The following is a 15,901-nucleotide window of genomic DNA, read 5'->3' as shown; positions in this document are numbered from 1 at the left end:
ATAAAGGTAGAGGTGTATTGATAAACTGAAGTGAACCTGTAACCAAATCCTCAGAATTATTTAGAAACACTCCTCTTGATTCCTGTCCAGGTGCTAACCCTTCTAAAGGCCAACAGTATCAGTCTTGCAAGTTACAGGGGGCTGAAGCTAGCACTGAGCAAACCTGGTTCGTTCTGAAAGCTCACCTAACTTCTACCTCTCTGTTACGTTCACTTTCTGTCATGCAGAGATACCTGTCCCCAAAGGTAGCTTATAAGAAAAATGAAGGTATTATGAAAAGCTGCTCTTTTTAAAAATTACCTCTTAAAATTTTGGCTCAGTATCTTTCTGACAGACCTGAAAGGGTTTCAAGAGGGTTGGTCAAATATCATGTGGCAGCAGTTCACCCTCTCAGGTTGGCAGCAGCTGTTGCATTAACAAGTGAGGACAGCCTGTGATTAGTGGCTGCAGGACTGTACTTTACCCAGGGAATTGACAACTACCTTCAATTGCTGACAGCAGTTCATTTTCTCCAAGGTGAAGGAGTGAATATGAGCCCTTGGATCTGATTATAAGCTCTTCTCTCCTGGCTGATCTGGAAGAGCTGAGCTGCTGGAAAATCTAAAGAGAAGTGAGATGAGCCAAGCAGAGGTGAAATTTACAGGTTGCACAACCCAGTTCTAGATATTTCTAGACTCTCTGAATTCATATACTCCATTTTCTGCATCTGTGCTGAGACAGATATACAAAAACATTTTTTTCCGTACATCTTTATTTGGTCGCACAAGCAATCAGAGCGTATTTACTGGTTATGTAAAGAATAGCAAAATGTAATAAGCAAAGACTTATTGAAGCCTTATATGAAGCTATATAGTGAACCACTATATGAAGCCTTAGTTATTTCCTATAGCTTTACACTTTCTATTTACTGAAGATATTTAGAATTTATCAGATAACTGAGCATTTGATCACATCTTCTATCCTGAATAAAGCTTTTCTTCTACAAGCACAGATTAGTTTAAGACACTGCATTCCTCACTTCTGTATGATAACTAGATCTTTAAGCATTTAATTGGACTTTTACATAATTACAGGTAGTAAAGAAAGCATTTGAAAAATGAATTTCCATTTCCAAATAAGTATGCCAGATGGTCTTATTTTCATGTTTAAAGAAGTGTACACTAACTGTGCAAATTTTCCATGTTACATACTTTTTCCTGAAAAGTAGGACTAGATGTGAAAGGGTACTATCTTCTAATTTCTTTAGTCTATAGTCATTTGCTCAGGCTGCCAATGATGGATTCACTTAATGACAGATGTGCAGGTGCATTTTATCTATGCTCCTGCTCAAACATCCATTTTACATGGAAAGACCAATGTCTGGTTCATTTAGTATAGTAACAAGTAATCATTCAATAACAGTCATTATTATCATAGCAAGTTGTAACTTCTGATGAACAGCAGCAAATCTATTACTCCTTTTGAGCTGGCAATCTGCAGGGAACAGTTTTTGTTCCATTATCAACCGCAGTAGTAGTGCTGTGTCATTAAGTATTTTTGTTCAGTATTTTGTTTTTCTCAATGAAATGAAATGTACATGTAAAAGTCAGAGCCATTGTTATCCTTGATTTTTTTGTGCCTGATGTCCATATTGCAGATGATACACTTCCACAGCAAAGACTCTAAGGAGTCAGGATCACAGGATGTGTGCATTGTTATTGCTGTGTACTGCATAGGTTTATAGATTACAGTTTCAAATACAGCATTGTACATTTTTGGCCATGACAATCTGTGTTAAGTTTTAGAGAACTTTGTGAAGGAAAACCTCATAGTGCTGTACAGACATGTTTAAAGTTTAAAAAATATATTTTAAAGAAAGTTTTATGTTGGCAAACTCTGAAATAACAGTTCCCCAAACACAGAAGAGATTTCAGAAAACATGGTGTTTGGTGAGCACTATAGTTCCATTATAGAAACATTACTATCCATGGTTGGTAGGTAAAAGGAAACTGAAACTGAAAAAGAAAGTCAAATTTTGAAATTATGTACAATTTTGCTTATGAATACACGAATACTGAGTGATTAATTATTCTTAAATTACTTATTCAGTCAGCTTTTCTTTTAAATTTGGTTTGATTTTGAAGTTTATATAAACTGTTAGAACTGTAACATCATCACATCTCACATGAAAAAAAGATCATTTCCTTAAAATTATCTAGTTTCCACATATTTGGCAAAGTTCACATGTTACAGCGGCTCTTGTAATAGGACAAGCAGAATATCAAGCTTTCTTTGTGGTACAGAAGGGATCGTATGTCTTCAGTTTGCAACACTGCAAGCAGGGTAAGAAAATAAAATTGTGCTATACTAACTCAGAATGTGAAAAAGGACAGTCTTGGTCCACCTCACATCATTTTGAGTTTTCTTTTCTTTGGACAACATGTATTTTTTTATAATTGTACTATTCACACTGAAAATATGTAATTTCAACATTCTCTTTTTAGTTTAAAATTGTGATTTGACATTTGCCTAAGTTTGCCTAATTGAAATTTCACTCTACATGTGGGGATGATCTGACAGTGATCTATTCTGTTTCAGTCTATAGCTGGAAATCATTTTAGCAATCGAGTGTAGGACACTTAGTAATCGCTTTGAGAAAGTTTTCTGGTTTAGTTCTCTGTTATGGTAGCCATTTCCTTTCTTTTTCTTTTCTTTCTTTTCCTCTCCATATGAAGGAATAGATTAATTCATGAATTCTTATTTTCTTTGTCACTGGGCTGTGCTGCTGCCTATCACAATTCAAGAGGTTGTTCAGCTTGTCAGTTCAGTCAATTTCTCCAAGTTTCCTCCAGTCCTTTCCTTTGTCTTCTTTGAAGAATCATTCTCTTTCAGGTCATTTAAAACTGAGTGGTGCCAGGAAACTTAAATAGGTTTAGCAGTAATCTTATTGCTTCTTCTTTTTTTTTTTTTTTTTTTTTTTTTTTTTTTTAATCATTCTCCCACAGAAGACATTAAGCCTCAGATTTTCAACCCAGATATTTATTCAATACTTATCTTTTCATTTTCTGGCTAAGCCTCCAAAGGAGGCATCTATGATACTGTGAAACTTCACAGTCATGGGCTTGTAACTCAATTTATTTGCAGAAAGAACAGTTTAGAAGATTTAGAGGCTTTCAACAGAATTCATATTTTGGGTTGGTTTGACCATCTCTGAACTCTAAATGCAAATCTGTATCATTTGCGCTACCAGTTCCACTGCATTTGCTATGCCTAATACTTAGAGGCAGTCATTACATTTCGATCCTCCAAATATTGACTCAAGATAGGCATACATCTTATGTTATATCCGCCAGGACATTCCCAAGTCTTTAACAATCAGATAATTGTTTTTGCTCTTCATAAAATGACAGTTTCACCTTGTTTCTCTGATCCACTAGAAAGTTTGAAATGTTTTATATTTAGGAGCTATCACACATTAGAAGGCTTCAGTGGCCTTCTATGATTTTGGTGGGTTTGGCAACAAAATTTTTCAAGGGGAAAAGATTTGATTTTCACAAATATGAAAAGATGGGAAATAGGAGAAGGGATAGAGGGAACAAATCACTGTTAATCCTAATCTGTGATCTCATGCATAAGAATTTGCTGTACCTTTTCAGTTGCTGCCAATTCCAGTTTTCTGCCAATTCCAGTTTTCTGCCAAATGTCAATTTTCACACAGAGTGTGAAATGCCTTCCATTTCCAAATTTATAACAGATCTGTTGGACTTGAACTCACTCCAGTAAGTTGCAGTTAATTTAAATACATCACAAGCAAAATGGAAGGAAAGATTTCACTTAAGCAGAGTAAGGGAAATGAGCACAGATGAGGCTGATCCTTGAAAAAATCATTTAACAAATGCTGTAATTCAATAGTATGAAGATAAATGACAGAATGCCTATCATTCATTTTACTGGTAAACTAGTGGCTGAACACAACACTTTGTGCAAGATATTCTAATAAGGAGTACAAAAAGCACTGAACAAATGAAGTTAAAAAGGAAAATGTAATTTAGTTGTGTTATATTTTGCCTATACTACTGAATGTATTTTATAGACCATTGTCTACTTTTAGGTTTTGCATATTGGGTAAGAAAACCTACAATGAACCTGATAGAAAAACTCTAATACAAGTATACTTGGGTTTCTGAAATAACAATCCTCCATTCAGACCTAAGTTCTCATTTTTCAGAGAAAAACGGAAGAAACTTCCACAAGGCAGGCAAGGAGACAGATATTTTGAGTCAAGTAGCTGTATGTAATCTTTTGAATTAAATTATTATTAAACAGAGTTTAATAATTTGGAGAAGAGAGATCTGTATAGTATGAGCTTCCCAGATAACTTCCACTAGAGGCACATCAGTCTAAAAATCCATTTTGTTGATTCTACATCATATTTGATATGATGAAATGGCATTAGACATCGTCATGTCATTTGGTATGATTCAGTTTCTGTAGATAAACCTGATGAAAGTATTAGGTAGCCCAAGATTGATGGATAAAATGCTTCATCTCCCTCTAGTACATTTCATCAAGGAGAAATCAAAACATTTCTCTGCCTTGAACAGAAAGAGAATCATTCTTCCTCCTATCCAACCAAAGGCCTTGAGATCTTGGAGCCTGGCATGCCTAAGAAGGATGTCTCTTTGCAGTGTTATGTAGTCTATATTGCTTAAGCAACATTTCAGGTTCTCAAGCACAATGTCAACTTGGCACAACATTGTTTTCTCCTTTTCTGAAAGCCTTTATCCTTTTGGAGTTCCTCTCTGCTCTTCATGCTGTTTTCTAGATTTGGACCCTGAACTCCCCAGGAACTGGCTGTGCTGCCTTGCAGCAGCTGGTCATGCAAGAAGATGAAGCCTTTGGAGTCCCAAAATTAATCATAAAAACAAGAGAGATCAACATGCCTTCAACAGTTCAAACATGTTTATTCAAACAGGAGGACGGAAAACTAGGTCAAAGACCAAATCCAAGCAAAACAAGATAGGAAAAAACAGCATGCAGATAAGATACACTGATAACATACAGGTTTGCAGGAACGTGTGCGAATGTCCTCCAACTAACAGTAGCTGTGGAGATGGAAACAGTAACCTGAGAATGCAGTAAACAGCTGTGTTGTTGAAGTTCTTGGTTATGGAGCTGCACAGTGCTTTTCTTTTCAGAGCATACTGTGCACAATGTGAAATTGTACCAGGCTTGATGTGATGTATCAGTATCATCTATATACAAATTGACTTCTGAGGACTGGAGTGCTCTAAAGGACAGATGAGACTTGAAGTAAGCAGGACGAGATCATGCTCTATTGCACTGTGATGCTACACAACTTCCTTCTTTGCCATTGTGTTGCATCAGTTGCTTTCCTTCTGAAGAAATTCTAAAATGTTATCAGCAGGAAATCCCACCTCTTACCTGTTAGAGAAGATAAAAATCACAGAATCACAGAATCACAGAATCACAGAATTACCCGGGTTGGAAGGGACCTCAAGGATCATGTAGTTCCAACCCCCCTGCCTAGCAGGGCCACCAAACATACACATTTACTAGATCAGGTTGCCCAGGGCCCCGTCCAACCTGGTCTTGAACACCTCCAAGGACGGGGCATCCACAACCTCACTGGGCAGCCTGTTCCAGGACCTAACCACCCTTCTAGTAAAGAACTTTCCCCTAACATCCAACCATCCAAAATAGTATGGAGAAGAGCATCATGGTAGAAAAATGAGCCGCCTGAATAAGGCTTTCAGGTTCTTCTGATAACATGGCATTCACTAAACCAGAGGACATTTGTCACTCACATAGAGATTAAGCCCCTTTTCTTGTTCTCAGGCATGAGTACCCACTCACTCTGGCAGAATGAGTTCCTGTAGCAGCGTATGATTTGAAGCTTCCCAAAAAGCAATGCTGTGTGAAGAATTTCAGTGCTGGCAGGACAATTGTATGTGCTGGACTGACATTTCTTCTTATGTGACCTAGAAGGAACACATTTCTCCAGCGTTCTAACCACCTTCACTGGACTCAGAATGATGTTAGCACAGGTGTTCTTTGTGAACATGAGAAGAAAACTTTGCTTTGAAAGTGACAGAGCACTGGAACTGGCTGCCTAGAGAGGCTGTGTAGTCTCCTTCACTGCAGATACTCAAAACCCACCTGGATACTTTCATGTGTAACCTGACATAGGGAACCTACTTTAGCAAAGGTTGGGCGAGATGATCACCAGAGGTCCCCTCCAATATCTATGATTATGTGATTCTATGTTTTGGAGACAGAGCAGGGGCAAGGGAACTTGTCACCAACATCAAAAAGGCCACAATCATCTGACAACTTGGCATAGCTGCCTCACCATATAGGAATCTCATAACATAGCCTGTCCTGATAGTTTGTTCTAACCTAAACATACATTTATACTATTTTTGGCTTCTTAAATCTGAAAGAGTTCTTTGGTGCCCTGGGCCAGCTCTGTTGATAGATGAATGGGACATTTTCCAGCTGCAAAATTATGAATATGTGCTTCTTGTTCACAAGCTCCTTGAGGTTGTTATTTTTATTTTTTTTTCCTTTTGCACATCATACTGCTCTCTTCTGAGAATTTGGCTTGGTGACAAAGCAACTAGCCAAGAAATGGGGATGTCAAAAGTATCGTATCTCAGTACTGAGGAATGGTGTCTCTATGCTATGGTAAATGATAGGCTATAAGCACCTTCTAAGATGTCCTTGCAGAGCAGTGGAGGTGTCAGGTTGTATCCAATGTGGTGAGGCTGAGGCCATGCTACTTGCAAGGACAGAAAGAGAATAAGTACAGAAATGAATCATAGCAGAGCCTGTGTGTACTCCATGCTTAGGAGGCAGTCAGTGGTATGGGACTTGAGAATAACATCAGAAATATATCAATATATCTTGTCTATACAGACACAACTGTAATTTTAGAAGGCTCCAAGAGATGTGGGGAACAGTCTTCAGCATAAAGTTGAGATGCAGTGAATTCCAGTATTTATGTAGTCCTCCTAATTTCATTTACACACATTCTTTTAAATTAATGACAAAATGCTTCCTAACATTATTTTACTGTATCTCCTGTGAAGTATACATTTAATGTTGTACTGCTGTGTGTTTATAAAAGAAGAATCCATAATATTTAGAGTGAACTTAGTTAATATAGTTGTTCAGTACTGTTTACAGGAATCAGAAAAAGTAGATAAAATAAATGCAATAAAATATATATTTGAATCAAAATAGACAAAGATACTAAAATCCCCAGGGATATACTGAAGGGGTATATTAACATACCTATGATTCAACTTCTCTTTATTCCATTACATTCTATTTACTTGCATATTCTATTTTTTAAGGATATAATTAAATTCCCCCTATCTTGTGATGCTGGGGCCTTACAGTTTTTTCTTTGGAATACTTGAGAAATGAAAAATTCGTATGAGGCCTTGAAAATGTAGCTTGCTGCAAGAATTTAATCAAGCTTTTGCAGCTTGTTTTACCTGGATCTAAAGAAAAACATGTTTTAATTAAATGCTAAGATAAAATGACACACATTAAAATGTGTTGGTTTTCTCACAAATGTAGCATTCCTTGGGACAGAGAACTGAAAAAAGACAAATTTGTAACAGTTTCAAAAATTTGATATATTTATCTGTAAGTGCACGAAGTTTTATCAACAGTTCAGCAGCATATGAGGGCTGCCCCAAAACCAATGCCTCCTATTTTATTATGCTGGCCCATGACATCAGAGGCAGATGTTGGTGGTACAGATGTAGAGGTTGAACCTTCTCACTGATATTCTGTTATGTGTTGTTGCCATGTGACAGATGGCAGCAGAGGGGAAGTCTGACAAAATGGCATCTGACATGGAAGTGTGTATGAAGCAAAGGTGTGTCTCTGAATTCCTCCATTCTGAAAAAATGGCACCCCCACCCACTGACATTCATTGATGGTGCAGATTTTTTAGCACAGCATCCAGGCTTTTCAAACCCCTGCTGAAAATGCGTAGCTAATGATGATGCCTATTGTTGAAAAATAGTACTTTGTAGCTGAGATTCTGCTCTGTCAAACAGTGTTATTATGCTCTTTGTATCTGTTGTAGTTTCCATGGAAATAAATAGGAGGCATTATTTTTGTAACAACCTAGAATATGGTATTTCACAACTCCATTTACAGGTCAGAAGATGTGTCTTTCCTACATTTGTTGGCATTTCAGCTAAGATGTATAATTCAAAGGTTTGCTGTATGGAGTCTAAACGTTAGTATTTACTCTTTCAGTATGATCTCTATGGATGTGTTAAACTTACAAGGAGACTGCTGTGGTTTCTTCCCCAAAAAACAACAACAATTAAGACAAAAACTTCAATATTTTGCACAAAAGAAATGTAACAAAAATAATTTTCCTTTGATGAAGTATTTTTTCTCCATAATATTAACAGTAATACCTAGAAAATTAAAGATTAAAAATATTTTTTTTTGAGAAGTGCCAAAACTGCCAGTAAGCAACTTCTTCGTGACTAAATTGTTGTTAGCAGAGAGCTGATGACTTGCAGTGGTGCCACCCACTGCAACTTCTGCTTTCCCAGTTCCTTCTGTTGTCAGTCTCTCATCGAGCAACTCTGTCTCTGTGTCTCTTTTGTAGGTTACACATGACAAAAAATTTCATTCCCTTGCTACCTCACAGACTGCCATTTAATTCGTCATCTGCTCCTCAAACTATCTTGTTTTTGATAGACCACATTTTCTGTCTGGCTTGAAGGGATATTTGAAGAGTAAAACAAATGAAGGAAAAGGTAAATGGTGGCCCTGTTCCTTGGAAACAGCTAACAAATCCAACAGGTTTGGTAATTAGTTTTAGCACAGCAAAGATTGTTTCAATAATGGAGCTACTTCATTTCTTTAATGCAAGCCTCCTTATACATAGTCCTTTCAATATCTCTCAATTGTAGCACGCAAAACAAGTTGTTGAGACAGTGAATAACTAGAGTTATTGAAAGATATAAGAAAGAAATGATTTTAAAATGTTAATGCACGTATTACAAAGTCCTGCACAGGGAAATCCATTTTTCTCATGGATTCTCATACCATCAAATTAAAATCCAATTCCCTTCAAATAAAAGTGACTTAAATTTCAGTACAAACTTGATTGAAATGCTAATTGTGAGCAGGCAACAAGACTGGACAATTAGGATGTGCAAAATCTGCTCTTTGAGAATGTGGGGAGAAGGGAGTGCTCCACTTGACAAAAAAGACACCTTCCTTTATATTTGTGCGGAAGGACACTGTCACTGAAATTGTTCTCTTCTCTCTGAACACTGAAGTCAATACCTGTACAGTCACTCAGGGGACATAGCTTTGAAGTAACGCTGTACGACCTCAGATGTTACATTACTCTTCTGCAAAGCTAAGCAACAAGGAAAATTTTAAGTGGACACATAAGTGAGTAGAATAAAACACTCAAAACAAGTTCCTGAAAAAGATGGGCTTTGTGCTCATGTATTCCAAGAACTGAAAGAGTACATGTGTTTATTAGATAAACCTTTTCTAGCAAATAATTTACAGATCGGCTTCAAGATAAAGCTCAAAATAGACTGTTTTTATTGTTGTGGCTGAGATGTCTAAGAACAGGTCATACCAGGTAATGTGTGGGATTAGGTGGGAGATCTGTTCAGCTCATGTGTCATATGAATTTAATTTTTAGATCCAAGTTATACATTTCAAAAGTATCCATGATTCATAGGATAACATACAATTTGGTGTTTGGTTTATTTTAAAATTATGCACAAGCAAATGTTAAAGGAATAGTTTTTAAGGTCACTGTATTAGTCAAAAAGATGAAAATACTCCTATAAATCTGTTTTTAGTGATTACATTTAGCTTGTGATTACATACCCTTTGTTTTACAGGATCTCTGCCTCTTTAGGCATAAAACATGGATAAAAGCTGAAACTTGTGAAGCAAGACGGATCTTAAAGGACATTCAATAGGACTTCTACAGTGTTCATGACAGAAGCTGAAAAGTCAGTAGTGAATGCAGGAAAGGCTTCCAAAGGAGAAAAGAACAGGTCAGTATTCAAAGCAATCGACTGCTGTCCTGACAGCTAAATTATAACCTTGCCCCTGAGTTTGTAATTAATGCTATGTGTGTTACTTACAATAAATTTATCATAGGTGGCCCCTAACCAATTTTTTTTAGTCTGGTGAGAATCTAATTTATTGATGTACTGAGTACTTAAATTTGGATCTGAAGTCAATGAGAGCTGTAAGCAGGTAAATGAAGTGTGGCATAGAACTAAATTGTTATAGAAAATTAAGTCCTAGGCTTCTCTCAAATAAGACACCAAATCTTTCTGGATTCTTTTCACTGCTTTGAATCTCAGAATTCCCACGTGTTAACTTAAGAAAATACGTAGGTTGTTTTGTAAGTAATGCCTCCTAGTCATTTCAATGCAAAATGCTGTAGTTAAATAACACACATGCAGCCATGAAGCAAGCAAAATTTCACAGAGCTGGTTACTGTTGGTGATGAGGTGGTACAGAAATTTACTGCCCACGAATAACACAAGTCTCAAAGTGGGAAATCATAATGAGACAGGAAAAGAGGTGACTGATAGAGTAAGTAAGTTGAAAGTTGAGCAACTTTCAGATATTCAGAAAAGGAAAAAGGAGCTGCAGCAGCAGGTAGGGACATATGCTCTGAATGGTGTATCAGAGCACCTGTAATATGCTCTGTGCTTTTGTAGATTTTTCACATAACAAGATAAACGTAAGAGGTAATTCACACATATGCTTGTTACTAGCTAAGCTGCAAACCATTTTCTGTTTCAATCTTGCAGTTTTGACAAAGGTAATCCTTCAAGCTTTGCTTAGGAAAGCCTGGGTTCTGATGGGAGGTCGATGGAAAGGCCCAGGAAAGCATATGGTGCCTTATGCTCACCTGGCATGCCTGCTTATGAGTCTGATCCTACAGGTATACTCCCTGCAGCATGCTTATTCTCCATACAAGCAGGTGAGGAGCTGCTGTGAACTATGTCCTTATCATCTGAGATAAGGCACAGCGCTCAGGCGGTCAAATGAGTCACAGTAAGATGGTATCACGCACTGCCCACGGCTGTGTCCTTACTCACAACTCATGTTACAAAAGAAAAAAAAGAAGTGATGTAATCCTTGTGGATCAGCAGCAATTCAAAGAGCGCAGACTCGCTCTACACCACTCTGAAAGAATCATAGAATCCTTAGAGTTGGAAGGGATCTTTAAAGGTCACCTGGTCCAACTTCCTTGCAATAAGCAGGAACATCCACAGCTACAGCAGGTTGCTTAGAGCTCAGTCCACCCTGACCTTAACTGTCAGGTGAAGTAGCATAATGTAGGACAGATTTTGCTGTGGGATAGGTTTGACCAATACAGTTAAATAGCTGGGCATTTATTTACGGAAAGAAAAACAATACAAAACTTTTTATCCACTGTGCTCGGAGGTACAGGACACCCCTCACCCCCCCCACTCCCTAGGCTGCGTTGATCACCCCCCGTCTGTGTTGCACGGCTGCTGCTGGCACTAAGGGAATGCAGGCGGGGCCCGGCACGGGGCTGGCGTTGTGGGGCGGGTTGACCTCTCCCGTCCCGTCCTGTCCCGTCCCGTCCCACTGCCCCGGGGCGGGATGCCCGCGACACATATAGGGGCCGATCGGGACGCGGGCAGGCACTCACTGCAGAGTGAGAAGCCCCGTGTTTGTTTACTTGTTTCATACCGAGAGAAGCATTCTATTTGCAGCCATGGCTTCAGTACCCTCTGCCGGATGCCTCCTGGCCAAGAACCAGTATTACCGCAGTAAGTGCTCAGGGCCCGGCAGCCCCCCAGCCTCCGAGTTTGTTGCAGTATGAGAAAGTTAGAAAGGATTTCATATGAATGAGCTGGAGGCAAGAGCCGGGTTTTGCTATATGTGTGGTTTTAGTTATTATTTTTATTTTATTATTATTTGCTTGGGGATATATGTGATTTTGTTCCATAGGAGCTACAGTTTTAATGAGTATTTGCTTCTGGTTATTCATGTGCACTTTTCTGCCTGTAGAATAGTTCGTTAAGAATGCACAGTATCAATCTTTTTATTATAAACTGTGACATTGACAAAGCATTAGCTCAACAAATCCTGGCTTCAAGCTGTACTTTATATTGCGTTTGCAGGCTTAGACAGAATGCATAATCAGTACACATTCTTGTTTCTCTATACCTGAAATACTTTGAGAGTGCACCTGGTCTTGTAAAGGTCTCTTAGACAGTTCACCATCCAGTAGTGCAAGGATGGTACTCTTAGTTGTATCACAATGGAAAGTACAGAAGTTTAGAGTTTTTCCTTTTTTTTTTTTTTTTTCCCCTTCCCTTCCCTTCCCTTCCCTTCCCTTCCCTTCCCTTCCCTTCCCTTCCCTTCCCTTCCCTTCCCTTCCCTTCCCTTCCCTTCCCTTCCCTTCCCTTCCCTTCCCTTCCCTTCCCTTCCCTTCCCTTCCCTTCCCTTCCCTTCCCTTCCCTTCCCTTCCCTTCCCTTCCCTTCCCTTCCCTTCCCTTCCCTTCCCTTCCCTTCCCTTCCCTTCCCTTCCCTTCCTTTCCCTTCCCTTCCTTTCACTTGGTTCCTGTACAATGTATATGTGATGATCATAAGGCACATAACTGATTTCAGTGAAAGCTTGACAAGCAGATCTCAGTGTGCTTTCAGGTGATGAGAGATCAATTTATGTGAAAGCTTTCAACTGGACAACCATGGTGAAATGGTACATAAAATATTTAAGTCACATTGTAGCTAACTACTTGTTGCTAAGCTTATCTTATCTTTTAGGTTGCTTCCTCTGAGATAGCAGCAATTCTGAGAAATTGGCATGGAAATGTATCCATCTTTTTTTATTAAAGATGTCCTTCTTTTCTGTGAACAGCAAGGCAGAACTCGGAATCCAGCGTTTCTTCCAGCTCCTCCTGCTGTTCCGATCCTGTGAGCGGTGCAGAACAGGACAAAGCATTTCATGGTACTGCTCTCTGCTTCCAAACTGTCTTCTGGATTTCACCTGTTTGTTATTCTGAGTGTCTAATGGCAAGGGCTGTTTCTCTTTCAGCAGGGTTGCCTGAATTACTCGACAAATGCTGGTGGATAAAAAGCTTTTTCCATTGTGAACCATCTCCACCAACTTTTGGCAGAAAAACACTGTCAGCAAGCAGGTGAGTCCTGGTTTTGCAGTGATGGGGATAACTGAGCCATTTTCCTTTGGTAGAAGTGCTATTAAACAAGGCTAAAACAGTCTGGGGGCACAATGCTATTTTGATGACTTAAATAAAAGATTCCCCAAATGTATGGCTTTAGAAGCTGCCAATGTTTACATTGTAAAAACTGAACTCATACTATATGTTACGATAGTGACTGTTACTGCCATTTGTAGAGCGATAATTATTTAATCCTCTACCCACTGCACTTGTCCTCCCATTTATGCATTTCCACTTTATATTAAAAAGTTAATATGAATGAAACCAAAACTTCTGCAGATAAGTTCCTCTGCAAAAACTACAATAATTCTACTCCTAACCATTTTGAATCTATATTTCTGCAGTACCAACAGCTGAATATGAAAGCAAGCTGGATTACTGTCTGAGATACTGCTCACGGACTTATTTTTTCAAGAGGCTTGGGATCTTCTGAGTGTCTGGGTTCAGTTGCAAGAAGAAAACAAAACCTTAAGGAGGGAAGGAAGGTGTACTTTCAAAAGATGTCAGTAGCTTAAAAACTGCTGTATAAGGGACATGTCCATGGTTTACCGTCTTCATTATGGAGTTGCTATAATTTTAGATGACTCTAATGAAAGTTACTTGGATTAAATATCCTGATGACTAATTTGGATACTTAAGAAAAAAAAAAAAAAAAAAAAAGACAGTAAGATAGTATAGGTTTAAAAGTATGTGTATGGAATGGCTTCGCTATAGGTGAATACTTACCTGAAGTTTTACCTGTTAAGATATCAGCTCTGTAGACCTTCACTGCTGTAAACGCATCACAAACAGATCAGTCCTACACTACTGTACTGTGTACATATTCTACCAACTCTTCTGTATCAGTTACAGGCATCAGAATTCACAAGGATGCTTGCTAATAGCTTTGCTTTCAGAAAGCCCAGTTACATGGAGAAGGAATAATCAGTTTGCTGTTATCCAGCTGGGTATGTAGACACCAACCACAAATACATAGATAAACTTTTCATTCACATCTGTGCATGTTCATACTTGAGGACAGAACAGCAGAGAGGTAATCATAATGGACATTGACATCTTCCAAGCAGATGAGTAATCTCAATCAGGGTTGATATTCACAACTCTGTTTTACTTTCAAATTACTCTCACCTTCTTTGCTGCATTTGAAAGACCTGCTTGTTCTCAAGTGACTAATCCTATCAGCATTCATTGCTGTCCATCAGTTTCATTTGTAAGGTGTAAGAGCTGGCAAAGTATTCAACTCAAAGTGATAACACTAATGCTAATAACAAAGTCTGTCTTTGTCAGGATACATGCTATTGAAATACACTGTAGTATGTTTTCATTTGGTCTTCAGCATTGCAAAGCAGTAGGTGATTGTTTGTTCTACAAAATGGACCAAAGGTCATAGAAAATAACATATTTGGCTGGAATTACGTTGCTTCTGTGTGTTTATCTGTGCAATTTTATTTTAATCTACCGTCACTAAATCTACCTGGCCTTTGCCCAACACTGGACGAAGCAACAATAGCAAACATTATCAATGTAAGTGTAAATTTTTTTTAAATTATAGATTAGTGGTTGTCATGGTAATGCTTAGAACTCTGAAGTGTATCAAGTGACTGCTTTGGTTTTGGTGTAGGCAATGAATGTTTGCCCCATGACAACAGAAAAGAATGCAACAATGGAAGCATGGTTTCAGGAATCCTCAAATCCTCCTTGTTATACATTTTTCCCCTATCACCACTATGCAATTTCATCACTGTCCTTCTTCTAAGTATACAGAATGAACTGTTGTATGTGATTTTTTAATGGTTTTTTTTTTGTTTTTTTTGTTTGTTTTTTTAAATAAATAAAGATTTAATCGGTACTTAATTTGGGCCTCCAATACAAATGGTATTCAGTGTTTGTTTTGTGTTTGGTGGGTTCTTTCTTATTTTAATGACACGAAGTAGGAAAATTCATAATTCCCACTGAAAACTTAAGGGAATGCCTTTCTTCCTTCAGCCACTTTAAACTTTAATGTGAGATGAAGACGAGAGATGGAATGTGAGCAAGCTAAAAGTCACATTTTTTCTATAATGACACACTGTAAAGGAAGGGATGAACAATCTCATACTACTGGTTTCAGAAGGGTGATTGTGGCTGTTTCTGAACAAGCTTGAAGCCATGGAGGAAAAAATTGCCATATCCCTTGTTTTCATGAGTAATACAGGATTCAGAAACAAGTGAAAAGTGCAGTGACAAGTTTCCATATTGCTCTCTGAGCTTAAACTGTTTCTGTCCTATTCTTGTCAGATAGTAAGGTGCAGAATGCACTGAAAGCGTAAAGGCCACAACCAATCAACCTCCCCTTTATTTTTTGAATGGAAAATTGGAGAAATGAGAACATAGAATCATATAATTGCCTAGGTTGAACAGGACCACAATGGTCATCTAGTTCCAGCCCCCCTGATGTGTGTAGGGTCACCAACCACTACACCAGGCTGCCCAGAGCCACATCCAGCCTGGCTTTGAATGCCGCCAGGGATGGGCATCCACAATCTCCTTGGCATCCTGTTCCAGTGTGTCACCACCCTCTGAGTGAAAAACTTCCTCCTAATCTCTAACCTAAACCTCCCCTGTCTTAGTTTAAGACCATTTCCCCCTGTCCTATATCTGAATTCATCTGCTTA

The 15,901-nt window shown here is 38.4% G+C and overlaps 1 protein-coding gene across 6 annotated transcripts; it reads left to right on the top strand.

Moving 5' to 3' along the window:
* Positions 1 to 9,592: 9,592 nt before the first annotated feature.
* Positions 9,593 to 15,120, top strand: PPDPFL (pancreatic progenitor cell differentiation and proliferation factor like). 6 transcript variants are annotated; one of them, XM_085537395.1, is made up of 5 exons: positions 9,593 to 9,640; positions 9,909 to 10,067; positions 12,926 to 13,015; positions 13,106 to 13,205; positions 13,592 to 15,120. In XM_085537395.1, exons 2-5 carry the CDS (start codon positions 10,034 to 10,036, stop codon positions 13,602 to 13,604), a joined length of 237 nt encoding a protein of 78 aa, XP_085393521.1. In that variant the 5' UTR covers positions 9,593 to 9,640; positions 9,909 to 10,033; the 3' UTR covers positions 13,605 to 15,120. The 6 variants fall into 6 exon arrangements, with proteins under 6 accessions (XP_085393521.1, XP_032298611.2, XP_015711053.2 ...); XM_032442720.2 differs by having other exon boundaries at positions 9,605 to 9,640; positions 13,103 to 13,205; XM_015855567.3 differs by lacking the exons at positions 9,593 to 9,640; positions 9,909 to 10,067 and adding an exon at positions 11,626 to 11,831 and having other exon boundaries at positions 12,930 to 13,015; positions 13,103 to 13,205.
* Positions 15,121 to 15,901: the final 781 nt, after the last annotated feature.

This window comes from Coturnix japonica, chromosome 2, assembly GCF_054131305.1.
Source record: "Coturnix japonica strain WE chromosome 2, WE-NBRP24, whole genome shotgun sequence".
Taxonomy (NCBI): domain Eukaryota; kingdom Metazoa; phylum Chordata; class Aves; order Galliformes; family Phasianidae; genus Coturnix; species Coturnix japonica.
Note: the sequence above shows the minus strand (reverse complement) of the source record. Positions and strands in the feature narration are given on the sequence as shown.